The 23,266-nt window shown below is 45.8% G+C and overlaps 1 protein-coding gene across 4 annotated transcripts in view; it reads left to right on the forward strand.

Moving 5' to 3' along the window:
• Positions 1 to 23,266, forward strand: part of Scml4 (Scm polycomb group protein like 4) — a 107,537-nt gene that overhangs the window by 47,489 nt on the left and 36,782 nt on the right. For all 4 annotated transcript variants that reach the window (XM_052751542.1, XM_052751545.1, XM_052751543.1 and 1 more), the window contains exon 2: positions 6,499 to 6,711. In XM_052751542.1, the coding sequence (XP_052607502.1) occupies positions 6,499 to 6,711 (213 nt within the window). The remainder of the gene's footprint in view (positions 1 to 6,498; positions 6,712 to 23,266) is intronic.

Raw genomic sequence — 23,266 nt, forward strand, 5'->3', positions numbered from 1 at the left:
CAAGGCTGCCATTGGACAGGTGCACTCTGCAGGTGCAACCCTGAGCCAGATGCTGAAGGGCAGAGTAATAAGTGGAACACAGGCTCCGGCCTCCAGGGATGCACACACATCACTTATGTGCATGAAACAATGAGGAAGCTGTGTGAATCGTGTTTAATCAGCACTTGAGATTGCTATTAGTCAGACAACAGGGTTGTGTGTGGGGGGGGGATGGAGTTGAGAGATTCGTGCAGAGGAAGAAATCTCCCTGGAGCCTGAGCTCTTGGGCTGCCTTTGAGAATGGGTGGATTCAGACAGGTGCCAGCGTGAGCCTGTATCATTAGAAATCACCTCGTGTATGGCCCCAGTAACCTGAGAGCTGTTAGGGTATTAGGTGACTATAGGTTGCATTTGAAAGACATTGGGTCCCAATGAATTCAGCACGGAGCCCCAGAGCGAGATGAAATCGGATGACTGTAATGTTCTGAAATGCTGGTGAGAAACCATCCCACTGGGGGCAGACCCCTTCCCTATAGTTAACAGAAGGGACTCATTTAAGAGTCCTGCAGACTCAAGACCCTGTACTGCTGCCTCTTGCTGCTTTCAGAAACAACAGAAAGCCGTGGACCTTTCTCCCTGCTAATTTATCTACATTTCCTTCTTACAGCCCCTAAATATCCCTGCCCAACCCTATCACATCACCGGCCTGGGCACTTCTGCCCGGGAAAGTCCTACCTCTGACATCATGTTCTGATTCTCCTGTTGCCACGCCTCTCGACTCTGCTGGCAGAACCGATTTCTTCCATTCTCCTTGATCCCCTGGCATCTCATAGCTTGCTTATACTACCTGTCTGTGCATATTATTATTGTCTCTCTTGTCTGACCTTTTATAGGCGGTGACTATCTTAGAAGCTTTCTGTCCCCTCTTCTAGAATGTTCCCTGGGTCTTGAAGGGGCTGATAGAGATGCTTCATTTAGAAGTGATTACTCAATAGTCTCTAACTCTTAGCACTTTGACCAGTGGTGAGACTCTACATTAACCATTACCCACTGCAAAAAGAGGCTTCTTCGTCTGACCAAGATGGAGGGTGAAAGTCGCTAGCAGTCTTGGGAGATCCAGCTGTGGACCCCGCCTGCTACAGTATACCCTTCTAGTTAAGATACGCCTGGTGCAATAGTGGCGTGGCTCTTGCAGGGCAACCAATTAGTTTCTGTTGGATCTGAGGCCGTTTCACAGGGGAATGTGGGTCTGTTCCTGTAAAACTGGCAAAAGCCTATGGCTGAGTAGATCACGGGCCTGAGCAGGAAACCCACTACGTGTATTTTGCTAAATGGACAGGTAGTCAAACTGCCTTCCGAGTCCACCAGTGGACTAGCGCTGCCCTCAGCCTTGGTCAAAGCAACTTCATTTCACTGCTTTTGTTTGGGATATTAAAGCAATGCCCAGCGGAGTTCAGTGGTGCAGGATGCACATCATTAGAAGACAAAGAAAATGAAAGCTATTTAAGAGAGTGAAGATAGCAGGAACAGCTCTCAGAGAAGGAAACTCATTCAGACATTGTTTATTTTTCTATTCATATCTGTCTCTGGTTTAAAAATTCCAAGAATTTAAAACGGCACACAAAAGAAAGTAAAAACCACATTTTAGTTTTTTTCTTCCCAAGGACGACCTCAGACCCAGCCTGTTCATAGAGCACTGCCGATTCCCACATGAAGCCATACGAACATTGTAGAGAAGTGCCCTGCATGTGCCCTCTTACACACACGTGCACACACACACACACACACACACACACACACACACACACACACACACTCATGCTTAAAACCACAAAGTATTCCATCTTACGAGTTTGAAGTAATATACCACATCAAGGCTGTTTTGATAGTTTTCAGTACTTCACTGTTATAAATAATTTTGCAGAGAATAACTCTGGCCATATATTTTTGAACTTTCTGTAGATTTTTTTCTTAATAAATTTTAAGTATATTATTTTCATTAGAATTTGTCTTCATTCTTATTTTTCTTTTCTTTTTTTATGTTTTGTTTGTTTGTTTGAGATATGGCTCCACTATGTAGCTCTGGCTCTCCTGGAACTCACTCTGCAGACCAGGCTGGCCTCGAACTCATAGAGATTTGCCTTCCTCTGCCTCTCAAGTGCTGGGATTAAAGGCGTGAATCATTACACCCAGCTATTCTTATTTTCTTAAGACACAGAGAGACTCTTCCTTCTGAATGAGTCTTTTATTATGTATTCCAGTGTTTGCCTTTCCTTTTACTATTGAACCTTTACTTAAGGATGATAAAATTCACTGTTTATCTTCCATTGTTCTGCTCTCCCTAACAGGATTTCCTGTGTGTTACTATCACTGCTTTCCAAAGCTGAGGCCCTTCCCTATCTGTAGTATTATTATTTTAAATTCTCTCTCTTTTCAATCCACATCTTAGTTTTGGAAAGGGAGATTTGGGGGCACCTGCATTCCCTCTCCCCCCTACTTTCCTGAAGTGTCTGGACCTGTTATTGAAAGTGAAGGTACTTTACTAGTGACACTCCAAACTCTAAAATTATGCTATGGAGACATTTAGAGGAGCCCCTATGGTTCTAATAAACTCATTTATTATTCAGGTCAGTAACCTTGTTACTTAACGTTGAGTTTGTTTGTGATGAGTATTGGCGAATCCATCCCTGATTAGCAGTAAAGTGAGCAATCACTCAGCAGGACAGGTTGAGGGAGCTTTGGACACTTCTCGCCTCTGGCTCTCTCTCCCCTCCCTGTGGTACCCACCACTCTGTCAACAATGGCTCCTTGTTGGTCGATTAGCAGCATATATCAAACTAGTCATCCAGCAGGGCTCTCACACTGCTTAAGGCTGGTGCTTCTGTGGAAGGCAGCAAGTGGGAGGCAGCCTGAGGCGTGGGTTTTCCTCCTTAAAAAGAAGAGGGAGGTGGAATGTCAGGGGGAAAGAAATTAGTGGAACAGATAGTTTTTTTATTTTCCCCTAGGAGAAGTTTTTGTTATATGGAACAGTTTAGGGAAAGCTAAGTTTAATTTTCAGATGTCAAAGACTCCTTTTAGATTTACTTATGTTTGAAACTTTGTTGCTCATATATTTTTTGTTTGTTTGTTTTTGCTTGTTTTGTTTTTTTGTTTTTTGAGACAAGGTTTCTCTGTGTAGCTTTGGAGCCTGTCCTGGAACTCGCTTTGTAGACCAGGCTGGCCTTGAACTCACAGAGATCCGCCTGCCTCTGCCTCCCGAGTGCTGGGATTAAAGGCGTGCGCCACCACCCAGCTAACTCATATTGTCTTAAACTTCATTGTCATTTAAAAATTATTACATTTTTGTTTATTTGTGAAGTACATGCATGTGCGTGTACATGCAGAGGCCTGTGTGTGTACAGATGAGCGTGGAAGCTAGAGGTTAACCTCGGTGTTCTTTCTTAGATGCTGTCTATCTTAGTTCTGAGACAGGGGCTCTCTCTGGGACCTGGGCTCACAACTTAGGTTAGACTGGCAGGCCAGTGAGCCAACCAGGAGATCCAGCTGTTTCTGCCTCCAGTGCTGGGATTACAAGCGCAGCCGCCATGCCTGTCTGTCTTGCTCTGGGGATGGGACCAGATCCTTACCTTGCAAGATGAGCACTTTCTCAACTGGTCTTTCTCCTCAGCCCTGACCATAGGTTTTTCTCCTGCTTCATTTGATACCGATGCTACTAGACACATCGTCAGTCTCCACATTAATGGCAAAGTAGGATAGACCTGTCGTACACAACTCCATCACAGCACTCAGGAGGCTGAGGCAGACAGGACACTGTTCCAGACTGCTCAGGCTGCGTAGAAAGACCTTGTCCCCTGAAACCAAAACTAAACAAAGCAAGATAAACTTTAAAAACTGAGGCAAAGTATAAGGGTGCAGAAATCCACTCTACAATGAGAAAGGCTTCTGTTTCTGAAATCTTTAAACTCCCAAGGAAGGAGCAGACGTTTGGTAACGGTAGGTCAAAAGAAGACCCACTCTCGCCTGACAAGATCTTGTTGGTTCTGGTTGACCCACCCACCGGCGCTTTGGGCGTCTTTTGTGCCAGTGAACACTTTTGTTCATGCCAAGGAGCGTGAACGCGGAGTCCAGAAATAGATTTTTATGTTATGAATTCCTATACAGTAATCACAACTCATTGACTCTAAGATGTATTCAATTACAAGATGTGTCATTATCTTATGCTTTACTAAGAATTTAAAAAGACTCTCCCTACTCCCTTGGAATTCTGATCTGCTTGAAATGCTGTAGGGACAACCTTATTCCATGAGTGTTAACGTATTTTTTAAAAAAAAGTCTCTTAAATCAGTGAAATGGGATATTTTCCTCAACACACAGAAGCAAAGAAAATTGGTAACTTTAACAGGCTGTTTCTTTGCTGTACGTTATCTTATTCTTACTTTATTTGTAACTACATGTACATTTGTGTCTAGATGAGGATTTACGCTTGTGAGTCTGGTGCTTGCAAGAGCCAGAAGAGGCCTGGGGAGTTATAGGCAGGTGTGAGCTGCCTGAGGGGGGTGACAGCAGGTGTGAGCTGCCTGAGGGGGGTGACAGCAGGTGTGAGCTGCCTGAGGGGGGTGACAGCAGGTGTGAGCTGCCTGAGGGGGGTGACAGCAGGTGTGAGCAGCCTGAGGGGGGTGACAGCAGGTGTGAGCTGCCTGGGGGGGTGACAGCAGGTGTGAGCAGCCTGAGGGGGGTGACAGCAGGTGTGAGCAGCCTGAGGGGGGTGACAGCAGGTGTGAGCAGCCTGAGGGGGGTGACAGCAGGTGTGAGCAGCCTGAGGGGGGTGACAGCAGGTGTGAGCAGCTTGAGGGGGGTGACAGCAGGTGTGAGCAGCCTGAGGGGGGTGACAGCAGGTATGAGCTGCCTGGGGGGGGTGACAGCAGGTGTGAGCAGCCTGAGGGGGGTGACAGCATGTGTGAGCAGCCTGAGGGGGGTGACAGCAGGTGTGAGCAGCCTGAGGGGGGTGACAGCAGGTGTGAGCAGCCTGAGGGGGGTGACAGCAGGTGTGAGCAGCCTGAGGGGGGTGTTGGGAACTGAGCTTGGGTCCACAGATAGACTAGTTTGTTTCTTTATCTGAAACATTCAACAGTGTGTGAAATAAAAATATTTCTACTTTAGAATTCTATTTATCGAGTTGGAAGTGTGGCCCACTGGTAAGTGCTTGCATGGTGTATACAGGGCCGTAGGTTCAAGCCCCACACTGAAAAAAAAGAAAGAAAGAAAATCTATCCACCTAATATGGTATTTCCAAAACCAAATCTTCCCCTGTTATGTTTTAGAAGAATGTCAAGTGTTTTACGTTTCCTTCCCTGAGTAAAGTGATTATACAGTCCCTGCATTGCTGCCCCCCACCAAGGCATGCAGATGCTGCTGTCCTAACACCTTCTACAGACTTGTCAGCAAAACCTTCTCACTCTCACCAGAAGGTTCTGGAAGGTTCCACTACTCTGTAGAAGTGGATTTCATCACCTAACATTGCCCCTGAGTTAAAGTCTAAAGCTCTACCCCACTCTACACAGTCCTGACCATGCCAGGATACCTGACCTCTGAGTTTCCAGTTCTTCTGGTCTCTCTGGTCAAGGTCAATCAGTGACCTTTGCTTCAAGATTTATGGAATTCTACCTAAGTAGTTTATGGTCAGTACTGTTGGCTGTGTACAAAGGACTATGTGCTGTGAACAGTTTCCCACAGTCTGGCCATCTTTGTCTAGGTGACCTTTTAGCATGCCTCCTTCCATTGATTTTACCGTATAAATGTTTGCATAATTGAGATCTTTTTTGTGCATCACTTACATGTGTGATGCTCCCTTCACCCAACATCATGTTCTACAAACTGTGTTGCTAAAGGCTTTAAATCAGTTGACAGTTTTAGTTTGTAGGTGTGTTAGCTATTCCCTTAGATTGGTTATTTGGGCTGTATCTATTTTATTTCTGCAATTCTCGATATTGTTGAAATGAACATTTCTGAATGCAAACCGCTGTGCATATTTTGAGTAAAGGATGTCATGGCTTTAATGAAATTGACATGTATTGTTACATTTCTTTCAAGAGAAAAAGAAGTGATGACAATTTGTAATTAAACCAAAGAAAGAAGGTTAAATATGGGGGGGGAATGAATGAATTTATGTAATACAATGATATTAAATATAATATATTGATCTACTTAACATTAAACATAAACATAGAAATGTCATATATACAGTATTTAAATCACGACTGTGATACTATTTCATTAGTCAAAAATTGAATTGAGACGTGAAAGCATTCAGTTGCTGGTGACAACATCAGGTGTGTCTGGATCCAGGAATCGGTTGTCATCTGCACCTAGCAGGATTGTAGGCTAGTGGTGCCTGTCTCTCTTCCACGCACCCTGCCTTTCTCCCGTAAGTGGGAGGTATACACACACAGAGCTATGTGCTTTGAAAACCAAACAGACATTTCTGTTTTTGTTTTGCTTTCTCTCTGAACTAACTCCCAGGATCTCTCTTCCCCGTGCGGTTTGCCTCCTCATTCGGTAAGACTGGCCCCAGCGGAGATGCAGACACAGAAGGTCCCGGGGAGGAAGCGCGGCCGGCCTCCCCTTCACTCCACGCCAGTGCCCATGGCAGTCCATAACCTTTATTCTGCTTCTGCCGGCTCTGGACCAGCAGTGACAATCCCAAAGAAGAGGGGGCGGAAACCCAGGTACAAGGTACGCCTCCACCATCTCCTTCTCCTAGTCGTGCCGGCCTGGGGCACCGGGGAACTGGGCGGAGCTCTGATGCAAAATGCCAGGGAAGACAGGGATCTAAGTAAACACAGGCTAGGAAGTAAGTCTCTCAATGGAGCACGTGACAGATAAGGTCTCACTGTGACAACCCAGCACATAATGCATGCTCTTGTGTGCTCTTTTCTTTTTCTTTCTTTCTTTCTTTTTTTTTTACAAGTGGAGAAAGGGAATCACACCAGAAGGGGAAGCCATGAGGTGAGCAGATTTTAGGCTATTGCTAAGCACATGTTATTAAGCTTACATTTGAATGAGAGTGTCAGGCACTCGTCTGTCCCCTGTCTATATGCACCTTGAAGCTACTTCTAGGACTTATTACTCATCTGTCTGTGTGGAAAGCCGATGATATTCCTGAGACAGTTAAAGCAATGCTGTGAGCAGGCTGCTGTCTGTCAAAGGACGTAGAAAAGGCTCCCAAGACAGAGGCTTTGCAAGGGACTCTGGGGTGTCCATTAGAATTTCCTACTAAAAAAGATTTCCTGATATCAAGTGTTTCCTGCTTAGAAAAGATACTGATGCCAAGTTTGGCTGCAAAGGGCAGATCCATGGCAACCAGGATCCCAAGGGCATCATAAGAACTCACAGTATGGAGAGGCTGTGGGTGGGGAGCAGGTCTGATGGCATGACCCCAGTGGCCGGGCCCTGTGCTGTGACAGATTCTGAAGGGACCGGATACTTGAGGGAAAAAGAGAAGGGCATGCCAGCAGGCTCCTGCTCTGCCAGCCTTGGGGCTTTCAAAGAGAAGCACCGCAGTCTTCCACTTATTTTTCTTGAAATAAAAGCTGGCGTTCCCATCCTGAGACCTAGACTCTGCAACCAAAATGCAAATTGGCAATTAACTCTCAAGTATTAGGGAAATGTATGGAAATGATTTCAGGTCAGCAGAAAGAGGTTGTAGAAGAAGGAGAAATGAATTCAACCTTCATCCCTCTCCCTCGTCTCAATCCTTCCAAATGCAAAAAAAAAAAAAAGTCATGGGGAAAGGTTGGTTATTAAAATTACTTGAGGGTTGTTGTTGTTGTTTAACTCTGACTCTTTGGGGAGCCTACCACCCTGCAACCCAAATAAATACACACTCGGAGGCTTATTACTACTTGTAAATGCCCAGCCTTAGCTTGGTTTGTTTCTTGCCAGTTTTCCTTAACTTAAATTACCCCGTCTACCTTTTGTCTCTGGGCTTTTACCTTCTCTATTCTATGTTCCTTCCTTTACTTCCTACTCGGTGACTGGCTGTGTAGCTGGGTGGCTGGACCCTGATTTCCTCCTCTCCTTCTCTTCTCAGTGATTGATCCTCTCAGATTTCTCCTCCTGCCAGCCCCGCCTATCCTTTCCTGCCTTGCCATTGGCTGTTCAGCTCTTTATTATAGAGATGGCGCAGCAGTTCAGAGAGCACACTGCTCTCACCCAGGACCCAAATTCTGTTTCCAGCACTTACATGAGGTGGCTCACAACTACCTGTAACTCAGGTTCGGAAGAAGCCAATGCCTCTGGCCTCTGTGGGCACCTACACTCACATGCACATACCCACACATAGACAACCCCTAGCCCACCCCACCCCACCCCACACATAATTAAAGAAAATAAGGGGCTGGAAAGATGGCTCAGCCATTAAGAGCACTGGCTGCTCTTGCAGAGGACCAAGATCAATTCCCAGAAACCACATGGCAGTTCACAACTGTAATTTCAGTCCCAGGGCATCCAACATCCTCTTCTGGTCTCTTTGGGCATAGCACACACACAGTGCACTGATATTCAGGCAAACACTCATACACATAAAAATAAATAAAATCTCAAAAAAAATGTAAGAAAACTAAAGCAAATGAACCTCTGTTGTGGAATATTATTTTAGATGTGTTACATTTGTTTACGCTGTGGAGCAGTTCTATAATGATGCAAAATGTGTTGCATCCTTTTGTGTTACATTTGCTTAATTCTGTGACGTTGTGTTAGTTACTTTGTCTCTCTAAAGCACCTGATTGGTCTAATAAAGAGCTGAATGGCCAATATCTAGATAGGAGAAAGGATAGGTGGGCCTGCCAGGCAGGGAGAATAAATAAGAGGAGAAATCTGGGAAGAAAAGATCAAGGAATGAGAAAAGGAGAAGGAGAGGAGGATGCAAGGGGCTAACCACCCAGCTACATAGCCAGCCATGGAGTTGAAGGAAAGAAAGGTATCTAGAAGAGAAAAAATGTAAAAGCCCAGAGGCAAGAGGTAGACGGGATAACTTAAGTTAAGAAAAGCTGCCTAGGAACAAGCCAGGCTAAGGCTGGGCATTCATAAGAAAGAATAAGACTCCATGTGGTTTATTTGGGAGCTGGGTGGCAGGCCCCTAAAAGAGCAAAAGAGAAAAAAAAAATTAAAAAAAAAACCAACTATAGTATTTCCCACCAGGGAGACCTTTTGTCCACGGCATGCTGGCTTTGGAATTTGTGTATCTGCTCTCAGAAACTAACCTGGGCACCTGTGTGCTCAGGTACCTGTGCCCTTGCTGGAGTCTGGGAATTGCGTTTGGAGGGCTGGAGCAGGGCTCGATTTCTGTTTCACAGAACCAGGGAGCAAGTCCAAGTTCTGAGGGAACATCTTAAAGCTCTGTTGGCCTTCTTCCTGGTCCCCTAGGGCTGTGACCCAAGAAGGAAAATTCTGAACAGACACAAAATTTCTTGGGCCAAGAAAAATGACCATTCACTCCATGGAACAAACCTGATTTACTCTGCGAGTTTTCTCTTATTGAATGCTGTTGGGGTCCAGCCCCTTGATAGCCTTCCTCAGAGTTCCAGAAGAGATGCTACCAGTGGCGGCAAATAAATCTGAGGGATTCTCCAATAAATCTACGTACATGAAACTCTTTATTCCATTCACTTTATTATTCTGCATCAGTTCTCTCTCCACACAGCTTCTATTCTGCTCTCATGCTTAGCTCCTTTCTTGCCTGATTTCTCTCTACATTTATCTGCTGTCTCCTCCAAGTTCTATCTTAATTCTCTCATCTTAGTTCCGCCCTATCTAGGTTCTCATCCATCTGGTTCCTTCCCATCCCAGCTCCTCTCCCATCTCCTTCTTTCTCATCTTGTTCTTCCCCATCTGGCTCTTCCTCATCTTCCATCTCATCCCTCTAGTGCTCTCTTCTAGTCCTGTAATCTAGTTCTTCCAATCTCTTTTTTCTTCTCTGTCTCGTCCTTCCAAGTCTCGGAGGTTTACAGTTATATACTCATGCAATAGCAATGCTCTAGCTAAGGCAAGGTCACCAGGCTTGAATTCCCTCAGGGTCAAAAGGAGGGGCAATAAGATCCACACAAAAGAGCAGTAATTGCCAGCCATCATCTGCAACCCAAAAGGGAAATGACTAATGGGGAATAGAATCCACTGAGGGCTAAATTCAGTTAATATCTTAGCAAGGGGAATTTTATGTGTTCAACTATATTCTTAGAAGTGGTTAGTTAAAGTGCTAGGAGTCTATCAGTGACGAGTGAAAATAAAACTGTCTTACTTTCCTTTGGCCCCTTTTCTGTCCAAGCTTTCTTGGCTACTGTGGTTTTCTGGCAGGGCGGGGGAGTGTACTCGGTGGCTGGGCAGCCTGAGTCAGCTTGATGGACCTGTAAGTAGAAACCCTTTAGGTCTGAGTTAATAGTTAAAGGTAGATCTAAAACTAGAGATAAGACATTTACTATGAACGCTCCTTGCAAGTTGAGTTCTCGTAGTTTCTACCATCAGGTGTGAAGGGGAAGGCATATGGAGTGGGAAGACACTTGAAGAGTAACAGTAACTATTATTTCAATCTGATGATATATTAACACAACAAACACTATTACGCTACAAAATAGCAACATCACTAAGGACATTGTAACAGTGATTGCTGGTACTAGTGAGAGTCAACAGTGCGACTTGGAGTCTTTGTTGAGCTCTTTATTTTTTTGAGAAATTCTGAGGCTGTCTCTTTCCTCTGACTGTGTCCTGGGCCTGTGGTATCACCCCTGACAGGTGGTATCTGTTAGTTCCCTCTGTCCCCGCACAGATAGCAGCTCTCTCTGGCCTGAGAACGACACAGTCATCTCTTCTAGACTGAGTCGAGTTGACAGTCAGACGTTTGACTGTTTCTGAGATTCAGGCTAACATGAGTGAGTTGCAGGCAGAAAGGGCAGGGTCAAACTGGTGGGCAGATGTCAGACCTCTGGAGTCCACAGCCCACGCCTCATCCCAGGGCCCATCTTGCTGAGTCTCTGGAAGCCTCGGCCTCCTGCTGCCATGTTCCTGGGGCCCGCTCACCGCTGAGCCTTGCTGTTCACTGTCACCTTGGCCAAGACAGCAGTTAACCTCTTAACACCATAGCTTCTAGAGAGCCACACTCAGCCGCGACGACAGTCTCCTTTGCTCTAAAAGGAATGTTTTCCTCTTAGCATCTGGGCCAGGTCCTCAGTTCAGAAACTCTTCTAAGATTAGGAGGCAAATTTCGCTTATGTTTCATGACTACAGAACGATCTTTGTAAGGAGCCAGGAAGGGGCTGCATGAAGCTTAAACCGGAGCTTCCATCCTGTACCTGCACTGACTTTAACATCTTAAGTACCAGAACCACCATCTTGTTTGTCAAGGCTGTGAACTAAAAGACAGCTTTTGAAAACAAACAAATAGGCAAAATAAAGCCAGGATTATAATTTTTGTGTCACTCACCATGTAACAGCCATAATGTGTGACACACTTTGAAGTGGAATCCACATTTTAAAGTGTGTTCTCGTCACCTTCCTAGGCCTGTAAACCAATACAACAAACCCTGTCCTCATTTGAAACATTTGCAACATTACAAGGTGAAAATACCTGCATGCTGCCAGCTCTGAGCCACCAACAAATGAACCTGAGCACGGAGCAGGGCCAAGCTGCCCTGCAGCCCACCTCAGCAGTACAGGTGCAGAGTGAAATGGTTGGAGAGTGATGAATTCTGAACACTTAGTACTTTTAAAATGTACTCAATTCAACTGTAAATCTACGCAACTCAAGCTTTAAACATGGCTGTGTTTAACTTATGGTTTCTATTGTTCTGAAGAGACACCATGGCCACAGCAACTCTCATAATGAAAAACATTTCATTGGGACTAGCTTACAGTTCAGAGGTTTAGTCCATTATTGTCATGGTGGCATGCAGGCAGACATGGTGCTGGAGAAGGAGCTGAGAGTTCTACATCTGGATCCACAGGCAGCAGCAAGAGAAACAAAGTGACACTGGGCCTGACTTGAGCATTTAAAACCTCAAAGCCCACCCCCAGTGACACACTTCCTCCAACAAGGCCACACCTCCTAACAGTGCCACTCCCTATGAATGTATGGGGCCATTTTCATTCAAACAAGTACAACTATCAACTTGCAGTATTTCTGAAGATTGTATAGTCATTTCTTATGGACTAATTCAAGTGGGTCCTGGTACCCCACAACTGCAGTTCTGCTGTGTGCTGGATGCCTGCAGTCATGTGTCCCCTTTCTCAACAACAGGGCTGGTCATTTTGACCCGTGGCTACTGAAGCAGAGAACTTGACTCCCTTGAAATGTGTAGTTTCTACTGAAAATTATTGTGTCACAGGGTATGGTGGGCAGTGAGGCTCATGGACACATCTGCTTTCTGATCCCACATTTTCCAGTCTTTGCGATTTGTCCCCTAGTCTCTCTCTCTCTCTCTCTCTCTCTCTCTCTCTCTCTCTCTCTCTCAGCATCCACAGGGTACCACATCATTGTTTTCTTCTTGGCTTCCTGTGTCAGGAGGAGATGAAATCTTTCTTCCCCACCCCAGGCAAGACAGCAGGCCATGTAAGCCCTACAGTACTTGTAGCACCTCCCGACTCCAGGAAGAATTCCAACTCGGAGCTGCTAGGAGAAACACCAGCCTCCCCCCTCACCCATTTGTGTCTCCAAAAGGCACATCCCTCCCGCTCCCTTCTGATTCATCCTGATGCCCGGAGTATGTTGTATTTACATAGTTTTACCTCCTTGGGAAAGTGCTGGGGCAAAGATTGTTAAATTAGGATGCCAGATTTGACTGAAGCCAAGGCCAAATGATACAACACCTTCATCTCTTGGGTGTTTACATTCTCCCAGATGTGAAAAGGTAGCTGTGGATCCAGTGGCAGGCTGACCCCTAGGAATGGAATCACACATACTTCTTATCAGAATCAATTTGCATTTTACCAGGCAAGTTTTTAGAATACAGTCTGAAGTTAAACATAGTGAATGATTCCACTTCTCTAGCTGTACTTCCTGATGGCCTCTCCTTCCAACCCTGAGGGTGTCACAAGCTATTGCAGGCCATGACACAAACACAGTGGATAGCAATGGATAATTCAGATGTCGAGTCACCAGATAAATACTTCTCTGATGGAGGAGAACCCCATTCAAGCAAGGCTTATGGGACCACCAACCCTGAGAACTGTTGCTCCTGTCTGTAATGTCACATGTACAAAAACAGCTGTGGAATCTCCCCAACATCTGCACTGTAATGTGTAATCTCATATGATATGTATATGTAATCTCATGATTACATCTCAAACTTATGGGCACATATATCCATGGATGGTCAGGAAGATGACTTCTCATTAAGCTGTATGATTTTGATATATAGAAAATATACTAGGGTATGCTTCATAACTAGAGCTATTGTTCCACAAAGAATGTAAGACACTTAGGCCCTATTTTTTATCACTACCTCAGACTCACACAGGAGCATTCTCAGCACAAACATAGCCTTTTACACATTTAGCTAAGACCTTAGAACAAATTAAAAAAATAGACCAGGTTGCCCCTGGAGATGATTTGCTCAAGGACAAACTCCCAAATGTCTGTTGAACCAAAGTCAGGCTGATAACGTTAAGACATAGTGCTCTCTCTGATTGTTTACTCAAGAAATGCTTTGTGACCCTGAAAATGGAACTTCTGTTTGTCCAGAGTTTGGCTGTGAAGGGGGACTGTGGAGAGCTATGTAGAGAGCTGCGGTGAAGGAGCTGGGGAGAGAGAGAGAGAGAGAGAGAGAGAGAGAGAGAGAGAGAGAGAGAGAGAGAGAGAGAGCTATGTGTAGAGATGTAGAGATAGAAGAAAGAGAGCAATGGCTATGTAAAGATGTGTGTAAGAAGAAGCGAGAGAGACGTGAGAGGTGGAGAGAGAAATGTGAGAAAAGTATAAAGGTGTGTAGCTGTGTGGAGAATGTAAGTGTGTGGAGAATGTAAGTGTGTGGAGACAAGGAAGACAAAGCTGTGTAGAAACGAGATGTAGCTGTGTGTAGAACAAAAGAGAACGAGGAAGGATTAGAACTTAGAAGGAATTAGAACTAGGAAGAATTAGAGCTGTAAGAAAGAGTAGCAGAATAATGAAAGAGCATGACCCAGACAGTTCAGGTGTGAATGTATTCCCTCAGATAAAAAACCTCTTAAGTTCCATTTCTCTACACTGTGGTCCTTTTCCTCGAACCCTGTTTGTCGCCTTGGAGCTGGTTACCATGGGCTACATTACAAGGCAGTTTTGAATGAAAGAAGAATGTGAATGATGTCAGGAAGAAAGGAATGTGTCCCCAGGGAAAGTGTGCGGTGGACGTGGACAAAGCTATCCTTCTTGTTCTGACTACACCTGGGACAGCCACTGGCAACGGTGCCCTGGGTGGGACCTCACCGCCCTGGGTGACTGAGGTTTTGAACTTCAGGAAAAGACGCCAGCTAGAGATGCATCAGGCTTTGAAGGCCAAGGCTTAGCCCAGCATGCCGGACAGGGATCTCGGCAGCAGACCTTCGGCTCTTCCCCTCTGGTGCTGCCAGGAAGAGGCCCCTCTTTACCCCTCCACACCACCACACCACTCACCATTCAACCATATTCTGCTTTTAAATATTTGCAGCAGGATCTCTGCTTTATACTGGAAGATTCACACCGCCAGCCTAGCCTAGCTCCTCACTGTTAACATCTTACACTACAATGGCACATTTGTCACGAACAGCAAACTGATAGTATATTGTCATCAATCAAGTCCATACTTTCTTCTAATTGTATAACTGTCTCTCTAATCTGTTCCAGGGTCCCGTCCAGCCCAGCCTCACCTTCAGTCATCATGTTTTCTTAAGCTCCTCTGTCTGTGGAAGTTGCTTGGCTTTTCCTTACTTTTGATGATGAACAGTTTTGAGGAGTTTCACAGAATATTATGCAATTGTGATCTGACTATCGTTTCCTCACATATTAGATGGTATAGGGGAGATAACAGGGGTGCAGTAACATCTCTGTTTAACCGTATCAAAAGCACATACTGTCAGTACCACTGATGATGTTGCTTTTGACCCCGTGGCTGAGGTGACATTAGTCAAGTGTCCCCACTGTAAAAGTGACCGCCCCCACTTCCACACTGCAGTAGTTAGAGGAATTCGTTATGTCCACACAGCCCACCCTTAGAGACCAGGGAATTGTGTCCCCTCCCAGAGGTTGTGGACATTTCGTTCATGAGAGATCTCTTTGTTCTCCTACTTGCTTACATTGTCAGTCATTTACTCATGGCAGATGGACTTGTGGACATTTATTACATATATACTCGTGCTATAATAAGTCACTACACTGTTGCTCATAGTGGTCCGCATTTGTCCTCTGGAGCTCTTTCAGTCAGCCCCTTCCCCCTCAAGATACTCTGATCACTGGTAGTTTTTGTTAAGATCTTGTTACCTCTCGGCACTTCAAGATGCTTCCAGCTTATCCTGCATGCTCCCTGTCTTATTCTGCATGCTCCCTGTCTTATTCTGCATGTTCCCTGTCTTATCCTGCATGCTCCCTGTCTTATTCTGCATGCTCCCTGTCTTATCCTGCATGCTCCTTGTCTTATCCTGCATGCTCCCTGTCTTATTCTGCATGCTCCCTGTCTTATTCTGCATGCTCCCTGTCTTATCCTGCATGCTCCCTGTCTTATTCTGCATGCTCCCTGTCTTATCCTGCATGCTCCTTGTCTTATCCTGCATGCTCCCTGTCTTATTCTGCATGCTCCCTGTCTTATCCTTCATGCTCCCTGTCTTATCCTGCATGTTCCCTGTCTTATTCTGCATGCTCCCTGTCTTATTCTGCATGCTCCCTGTCTTATTCTGCATGTTCCCTGTCTTATCCTGCATGCTCCCTGTCTTATTCTGCATGCTCCCTGTCTTATCCTGCATGCTCCCTGTCTTATTCTGCATGCTCCCTGTCTTATCCTGCATGCTCCCTGTCTTATTCTGCATGCTCCCTGTCTTATTCTGCATGTTCCCTGTCTTATTCTGCATGCTCCCTGTCTTATTCTGCATGCTCCCTGTCTTATTCTGCATGCTCCCTGTCTTATTCTGCATGCTCCCTGTCTTATTCTGCATGCTCCCTGTCTTATTCTGCATGCTCCCTGTCTTATTCTGCATGCTCCCTGTCTTAGTCTCGGGATCGTCCATTTCTGCTAGAAGTCCCCATCCTTTTATTGAAGAATGATGTTAGAAACCAACATGTGAGCATTTCACTTTATTTTGTCCATTAAAACAACCAAATAAAATAAACAAATCAATATTTAAAAAAAATCAAAAGCAAGAACAGTAAAGACAAATCTCCCCTCCGCCCCCAGAGAACAGCTTGTTCTGATTGAGGTAGAGGCCCACATCATATCACAGACGATGTGCTGCATAGCTGTGTCCCTCTGTTGCTAGACTTTTCTAAAATCATGGTGACTCCCTCTTAAATGCTAGATGGTGTGCGCTCTGGCTGTTAAACTCTGGTCCTCGTTCTGACAAGGCCAGCGCTTTACTGACTGAGTTCTCTCCAGCAGGCTATTTTTAGCTCTTTATATTAGGCAGTGAAACTTAAATTTCTGAACACTAAGTAAATTTTGATTGCATTTCATTCTCTCACAAAAATCCTATTTTTAAAAAGTCAGAGACTCCTTCTTCTAGTCTAGTTTTGATTGCTGTAGCAGAAGAAGGTGGCTGTAGAATTCATAAAGGAATTAGCCCATTGGTCTGGGGATGTAGTCAGGTGTAGATAGAGTGTTTGTCCAGTGGGCATGATGCCCTGATGATGCACACACAGAGACACACAGACACACACAGAGACAGACAGACACACACACACACACACACACACACCACCACCACCACCCAGAAAGAAAAAGAAAAGAGGGTTAGCTTGTTCACACAAGAACGTGGTGAGGCTCCTGGCAGAAGATATTACAGTAGTGGGAGCAGACGTGACAGGGACCCACCAGTCACCTGGTGAAGCAGGAACTTGGTGTGTGTGGGGGGAAACAGTCATACTTCCTTTGTTTTTGTTTGTTGTTGTTGTTTTGAAACAGGGTCTCTCTATGGAGCCCTGGCTGGTGCTCAATTAAAGGCAGGTGCTACCATACCTGGCCAGTCTCTTCACTTTTAAAAACTCTCACAGAGACTAACTTACTTTAAGAGCCAAAATCAATTCTTCCCCAAGGTGATGCCCCCAATGGCCTAACCATCTCTTGAAGGTTCTTGCATCACTTAATGTATTGAGGACCGGCCCCTGTCACAAAAGCCCCTGGGGACATACCCATAGAACAATGCTGTCCACAGTTTGCAAAAGATTCCTGCTTTGTTTAAAAGTCCCAGTAGCTGAAGAGGGGGGTGTCTCCATCAGTGTCCTATTGCTGGGAAGAGACACCATAACCACGGCAACTTTTATAAAGGGAAGCATTTAATTGGGGGCTGGCTTACAGTTCAGAGGTTTAGTACCTGGTCATCATGGCAGGAAGCATGGCAGCATGCAGGCAGATACGGTGCTAAAGAAGGAGCTGAGTGTGTTATATTTGGACCCACAGGCAGCGGGGAGAGAGACTGGGCCAGGAGTGGGCCTTTTAAAACCTCTATCCCACCCTCAGTGACATACTTCTTCCAGCAAGACCACACCTCCTAATTGTAGCTAGAGTTTTCTTGCCTGGCCCACAGTCAGGACAAATCTCTCTCACCCGCCAGTCCCACAGCCGCTCAGACCTGACCAAGTAAACACAGAGACTTATATTGCTTACAAACTGTATGGCCGTGCCAGGCTTCTTGCTAACTGTTCTTACAGCTTCAATTAATCCATTTCCATTAATCTATACCTTGCCACATGGCTCGTGGCTTACCGGCATCTTCACATGCTGTTTGTCATCGTGGCAGCTGGCAGTGTCTCTCTCTCAGCCTTCCACTTCCCAGCTTTATTCTCCTCCTTGTCCCGCCCACAATTCCTCCTGCCTGGCCAATCAGTGTTTTATTTACCAACCAATCAGAGCAACACATTTGCCACACAGAACATCCCACAGCACTTAATCCTTTCAGATAGTGCCGCTCCCTAGTGACCAAGTATTCGAATCTGTGGACCTATGGAGGCCATTCTCATTCAAACCACCACATAGGGTAAATAAGGAAGTTTTTGAGACAAGGTTTCTCTGTGCAGCCCTGGCTGTCCTGGAACTCACTCTGTAGTCCAGGCTGGCCTCGAACTCAGAGATGTGTCTGCCTCTGCCTCTCCAGGGCTGAGGTTAAAGGCATGCGCCACCACTGCCTGGCGCTGGAAGCTTTTCTTTTCTTGCAGCCAGTTGACTCATCTGATCTCTGTGATCGCTTCATTTGAGTAGAAATTATGAGAAGTGACAACTAATTGTAATACTATGACTTATTTTGAAATGGGTTCAGTGGATAAATCCAACATTAATAAATATAATAGAGAACAAGCATGAGATGTTGGGGTTGTTATGTGGTTCATGAGTCTGAGATTTCAATAATCATTATCATCACCGTCATCATTACCACCACCACCATCAGCACAATCAGCACCATCAGCATCATCATCATCATCATCATCATCATCATCACCTGTAATTAGAATTGCTAAACGGTCTTATTAATAAAAAACCTGGAACCAGATATTGGGGTGAAAGCTGAAAGATCAGAGAAACAAAACAAACCAGCCACGTTCTTACCTCTATGGAATCCTCAGCCTCAAGAGAGTGAGTTCCTGTTTCCTCACACCTTATATTCCTTTCTCTGCCCAGACATTACATCCTGGGACTAAAGGTGTGTGTGCTTCCTGGTACTGGGATTAAAGGTGTGTGCCACCAGTGCCTAGCTCTATTTCCAGTGTGGCCTTGAACTCACGGAGATCCAGACCGATCTCTGCCTCCCGAGTGATAGGATTAAGGGTATGTGCCACCACTGTCTGGCCTCTATGTCTAATCTAGTGGCTGGCTCTATCCTCTAATCCCCAGGCAAATTTATTGAGGTACACAATATATCACTACAATCACCACCACCATCATCATCATCATCACCATCACTACCATCATCACCATCATCACCATCACCACCATCAGTCATTCTAGGAAAGGAACACAAAGACCTTCATGTTGGTTTACTTGAAGATCAGATTAATAAATCACAGTTTGCCGATTTTGTTCTCCTGATAGGTAGAATTATGTGTAGGTTGGGGGTTAGTGAACTGAGAATTAGGAAAGGAGAGCTGACTGGGACTCTCCCAGAGCTTACTGCCTGAAGTCTTTGGGCCCCTCCCCATCTGCCTCGCCACCACAAACCATGCGCAGTAGGATATCATTCATAGCAAGGTCGCTGGGAACTCTTAGGATAGTCAGGGCCACTGCCTTGTGAGAGCAGACCGTTGAGGAAGTCAAAGTCACGGAGACGGAGTCGCAGTGGGTTTCAGAGCTTTCATTCCCAGCACCGAGGCATTTTTGAAATCACTTTTCCATTGTTCAGTAGTGTCTTGCTTACGTGTTGAGTCCTGTAATTTTTTTCAGACGCTACACTGAAATGAATACAATCCCTTCTGCTGACTGAAGCTTTGGGTTTATGCAGGGTAAGAGGCTCAGCACCCAGGCAGCACCACTGTGCAGCTGCTATGCTTGCTGTTGGCTGCTCTCCTCTCAAATTTGTTTCCACACCTTCCTCTGTCTCCTTAGTGCCACTCACTGGCCACAGTCCCTTCCCTGTCATCCCACCCTGGTTCGTTAACACGCCAGCCTTCCATTCTTCGACACCATTTTTTTTTTATCCAGTGAAGGAATTGGACCATCTGTCTAGTAAAGCCCTTCTTCAAGCTCCCACCATCCTCCACTCAGCACCTACACACCTTCAGTTCTGCCTCCCTTGCCGCGGCGGTACAGGACAGGTCCTGCCCCAGCGAACACCACCTTCCTTCCCACACCTGCTCAGAGGCCTTGGGTGCTGACGGCATCATCTAGCTCTGATTCTCCTCCTGGATCATTAACATCAGCATTAAAATTTATCTCTCCCCGGGAAGTGGTGGCACACGCCTTTAATCTCAGTACTCGGGAGGCAGAGGCAGGTGGATCTCTGTGAGTTCAAGGCCAGCCTGGTCTACAGAGTGAGTTCCAGGACAGCCAGGCCAACACAGCAAAACCTTGTCTCAAAAAACCAAAAAACAAACAAACAGACCAAAACCAAAAACCTATTTCTCCCATCTTGAAATAAAAAAGAACAAAAATGTCTTTTAAACTGTTTCAAGAATGTTCTAAATTGTGATGAAAAACCTCCACATGACATGAAACTAAGTTGCAATTGTCTCTAAGCGTAAGTTAGAGTCATGTTGTGCAACCAATCTCTAGAGCTGGCAAACGTGAGACTCCGAACTCTAAACAGCTCTTCACTTCCTCCAGCCTGAGCGCTACAATGCCCACGCACTACAATGCCCATGCACTACAATGCCCACGCGCTACAATGCCCATGCGCTACAATGCCCACTCCACTCTCTCTCTGACGTCTGACTATGTAAATGGTGGTCCTGCAAAGCCGGGCCTCCAGACTGTCCTTCAGACTGCCTTCAATTCTTTCCCGTGAGCGTGTGCTGAGCCACTGGGCTGTGTGGTGGTTCCACTTTGGATTTTCAAGGAATTTTCTTCCTGATTTCCATACTGACCATACCATTTCACATACTCAGTATACAAGTGTCCGGTTTCCCCACGACCTTGCCAACATCACTGTTTTGTGTTTTGTTTTTCCTTTTGACGGTGTGAGGTGGCACCTATTGCAGGGTAGATCTCCCCACGCTACTTCTCCCCAGTGCTGTGGCTTGTTCTTTGTTCCTCTCCATGACAAAACTATAACGTGTTGGCTTTATTTCCTGATTCCAATGCCTTTTTCCATCATTTCCTAAGTTTATTCCAATAGGAACCTTCCCATTTAAAAATTTCAGGGCATCCAGGTATGTGTCGTCATCCTTACACAACCTGAAGCCTTTCTGGCCCCAACCCTCAGAGTCACTCATGGCTTCTCTACCCAGACACATTCCACCTTCCAAATGTATCCAGAAAAGCCCCATCACTCCTCACCTGCACAGCTGTCACCCGGATCACCGACAGTCACCTCTCGCTCATCTCTATACTAGTATACTGTGTCCCTGTAAGCCTCTTTTGGACATGACGGGTCAGAAGGATTAAGTGTTAGTGGCCTGTTCAGAAGTCTTGAGGTGGTAGCTGGAGGCCTGGCGCGTCCTCCAAAGGCAGGCACAGTCTCACCCTTTACCTTTTCCGCCTTCCACCCTCCTCCTGCCTCGGGATCTTGGTGTTGGATGTTCTCATTGCCAGGAAGATTCTTCCCCTAGACAGCTGTGTTACTTGTTCAATTCAGTCTTTATACAGTGTGACTCAAGCCATTTCGTGTTAAAACTTCACAAAGTGCATCCCTTGGGTTATTTCCCAGTCCCAGCCGTCTCAGTTCCTGACACTCCATAACCCACACGTGTTGTGTTTGTTGCTCCCCTGCCCCGTTATAGTAGCAGCTCCATGAGGGTAAGTTTTGGTTTGCTTTATCCCCAGTTATGTCATAAAACAGCTCCTCTGGCTTGAAACAGGATAATTCATATCTGCCGTGACTAAACAGGCAAATACAGCAAACTGGTTGTAATGGTTTCAATGAGAAAGGCCCTCATAGGTTCATATGTTCAAATGATTAGTCACCAGGGAATGGAACTGTGTGGGAAGGACTAGGAGGTGTGGCCTTGTTGGATTGAGTGTGGCCTATTGGAGGAAGTGTGTCACTGGGAGTGGGCTTTAAGGTTTTGAAAGCCCAGGCCAGGCCCAGTCTCTCCCTCTGTCTCTGCACACTGCCTGCAGACCAGGATGTAAAGCTCTCAGCTACTGCTCCAGCACCATGCCAGCCTGCTTCCTGCCATGATGATCATGGACTAACCCTCTAAACTTGTAAGCAAACCCTCAATTAAATGATTTTTTTAGAAGAGATGCCTTGGTCATGGTGTCTCCTCACAGCACTAGAGCAGTAGACTCAGACAATGAATGCACAGAATTTGGAGCACTTTGTCTCTATGTGATGATGGAGCATTCTGTCTCTATGTGATGATGGAGCACTCTGTCTCTATGTGATGATGGAGCACTCTGTCGTCTCTATGTGATGATGGAGCACTCTGTCTCTATGTGATGATGGAGCACTTTGTCTCTATGTGACGATGGAGCACTTTGTCTCTATGTGATGATGGAGCACTTTGTCTCTATGTGATGATGGAGCACTTTGTCTCTATGTGATGACTGAGCACTCTGTCTCTATGTGACCATGGAGTACTCTGTCTCCATCACTGTTAATGAGACATGCAGCATTTGGAGCACCTTTCCCTCATCACTATTACTAGTCTATCCTAGAAGTCCAGAAGCATGTTAGGATGTGGATGCATGTGAATTAACAATGAAAAACAACCCCTGGCTGTCCAAAGTGTGCTCATGGACCTGCAAAGACATCCCACCCGGGGGCTCATTACAATGTGGAATCTGATCCCAGAACTCAGAATCAAAACTGGCATTTTTGTGAGACCCACAAGAGATTGCTTGAAAAAGTTGAAAAGCTTGGGGATGGAGCAATTGTTCTTGAACTGTCTCTACACACTGAAAAAAAATGAAACTTTTGAAATTCCTGATGCCTAGGGGTCCACTTTTGTAAACTGACTTGATTCTTCTGGAGAGGGGTCCCCACATGAGTCACTGGTGAAAAGGAGGAGCTATTGACTTATTCCATCTTCAAACTGAATCCACCATCTGTCCCCATTTATCCTCCACTGCCATCCATCACTCTGATCCAACCTAGTACAGGTGCAGAGCGGCTTATTGACCCAATATCATTGACTTGTACTTCCCTTAGTACAAATTCCATCTCCTTACGTGTGGTTTTGGGGGAGACCTTCACAGGTGGTGGCTGGATATTCCTGTACCATCCAGATTGTGGCTGACAGTCTGCCATAGGAAGTCACCACTTGAACAGCTTGTCAGCAACCTGGAGAGTGCTTCTGCATGCTGTGAGCTCATCAGAGAGTGGGGAGAGCATCATGGTCCATCGCCTGGTGGATGCAGGGAAAGCCCTGTGGCCAGGACTCTACAGAGCACAGAGGTGTGGACAGGGCACTGCCCTGCAGGCTGCATCCTGTCCTCAGGGGGCCCGTGGGTTTTAACTCTTCATGCCTCTGTGTGCTCCTACACCCACTTCCTGG

This window comes from Peromyscus californicus, unplaced genomic scaffold, assembly GCF_007827085.1.
Source record: "Peromyscus californicus insignis strain IS unplaced genomic scaffold, ASM782708v3 Scaffold_22__1_contigs__length_63687245, whole genome shotgun sequence".
Lineage (NCBI taxonomy): Eukaryota > Metazoa > Chordata > Mammalia > Rodentia > Cricetidae > Peromyscus > Peromyscus californicus.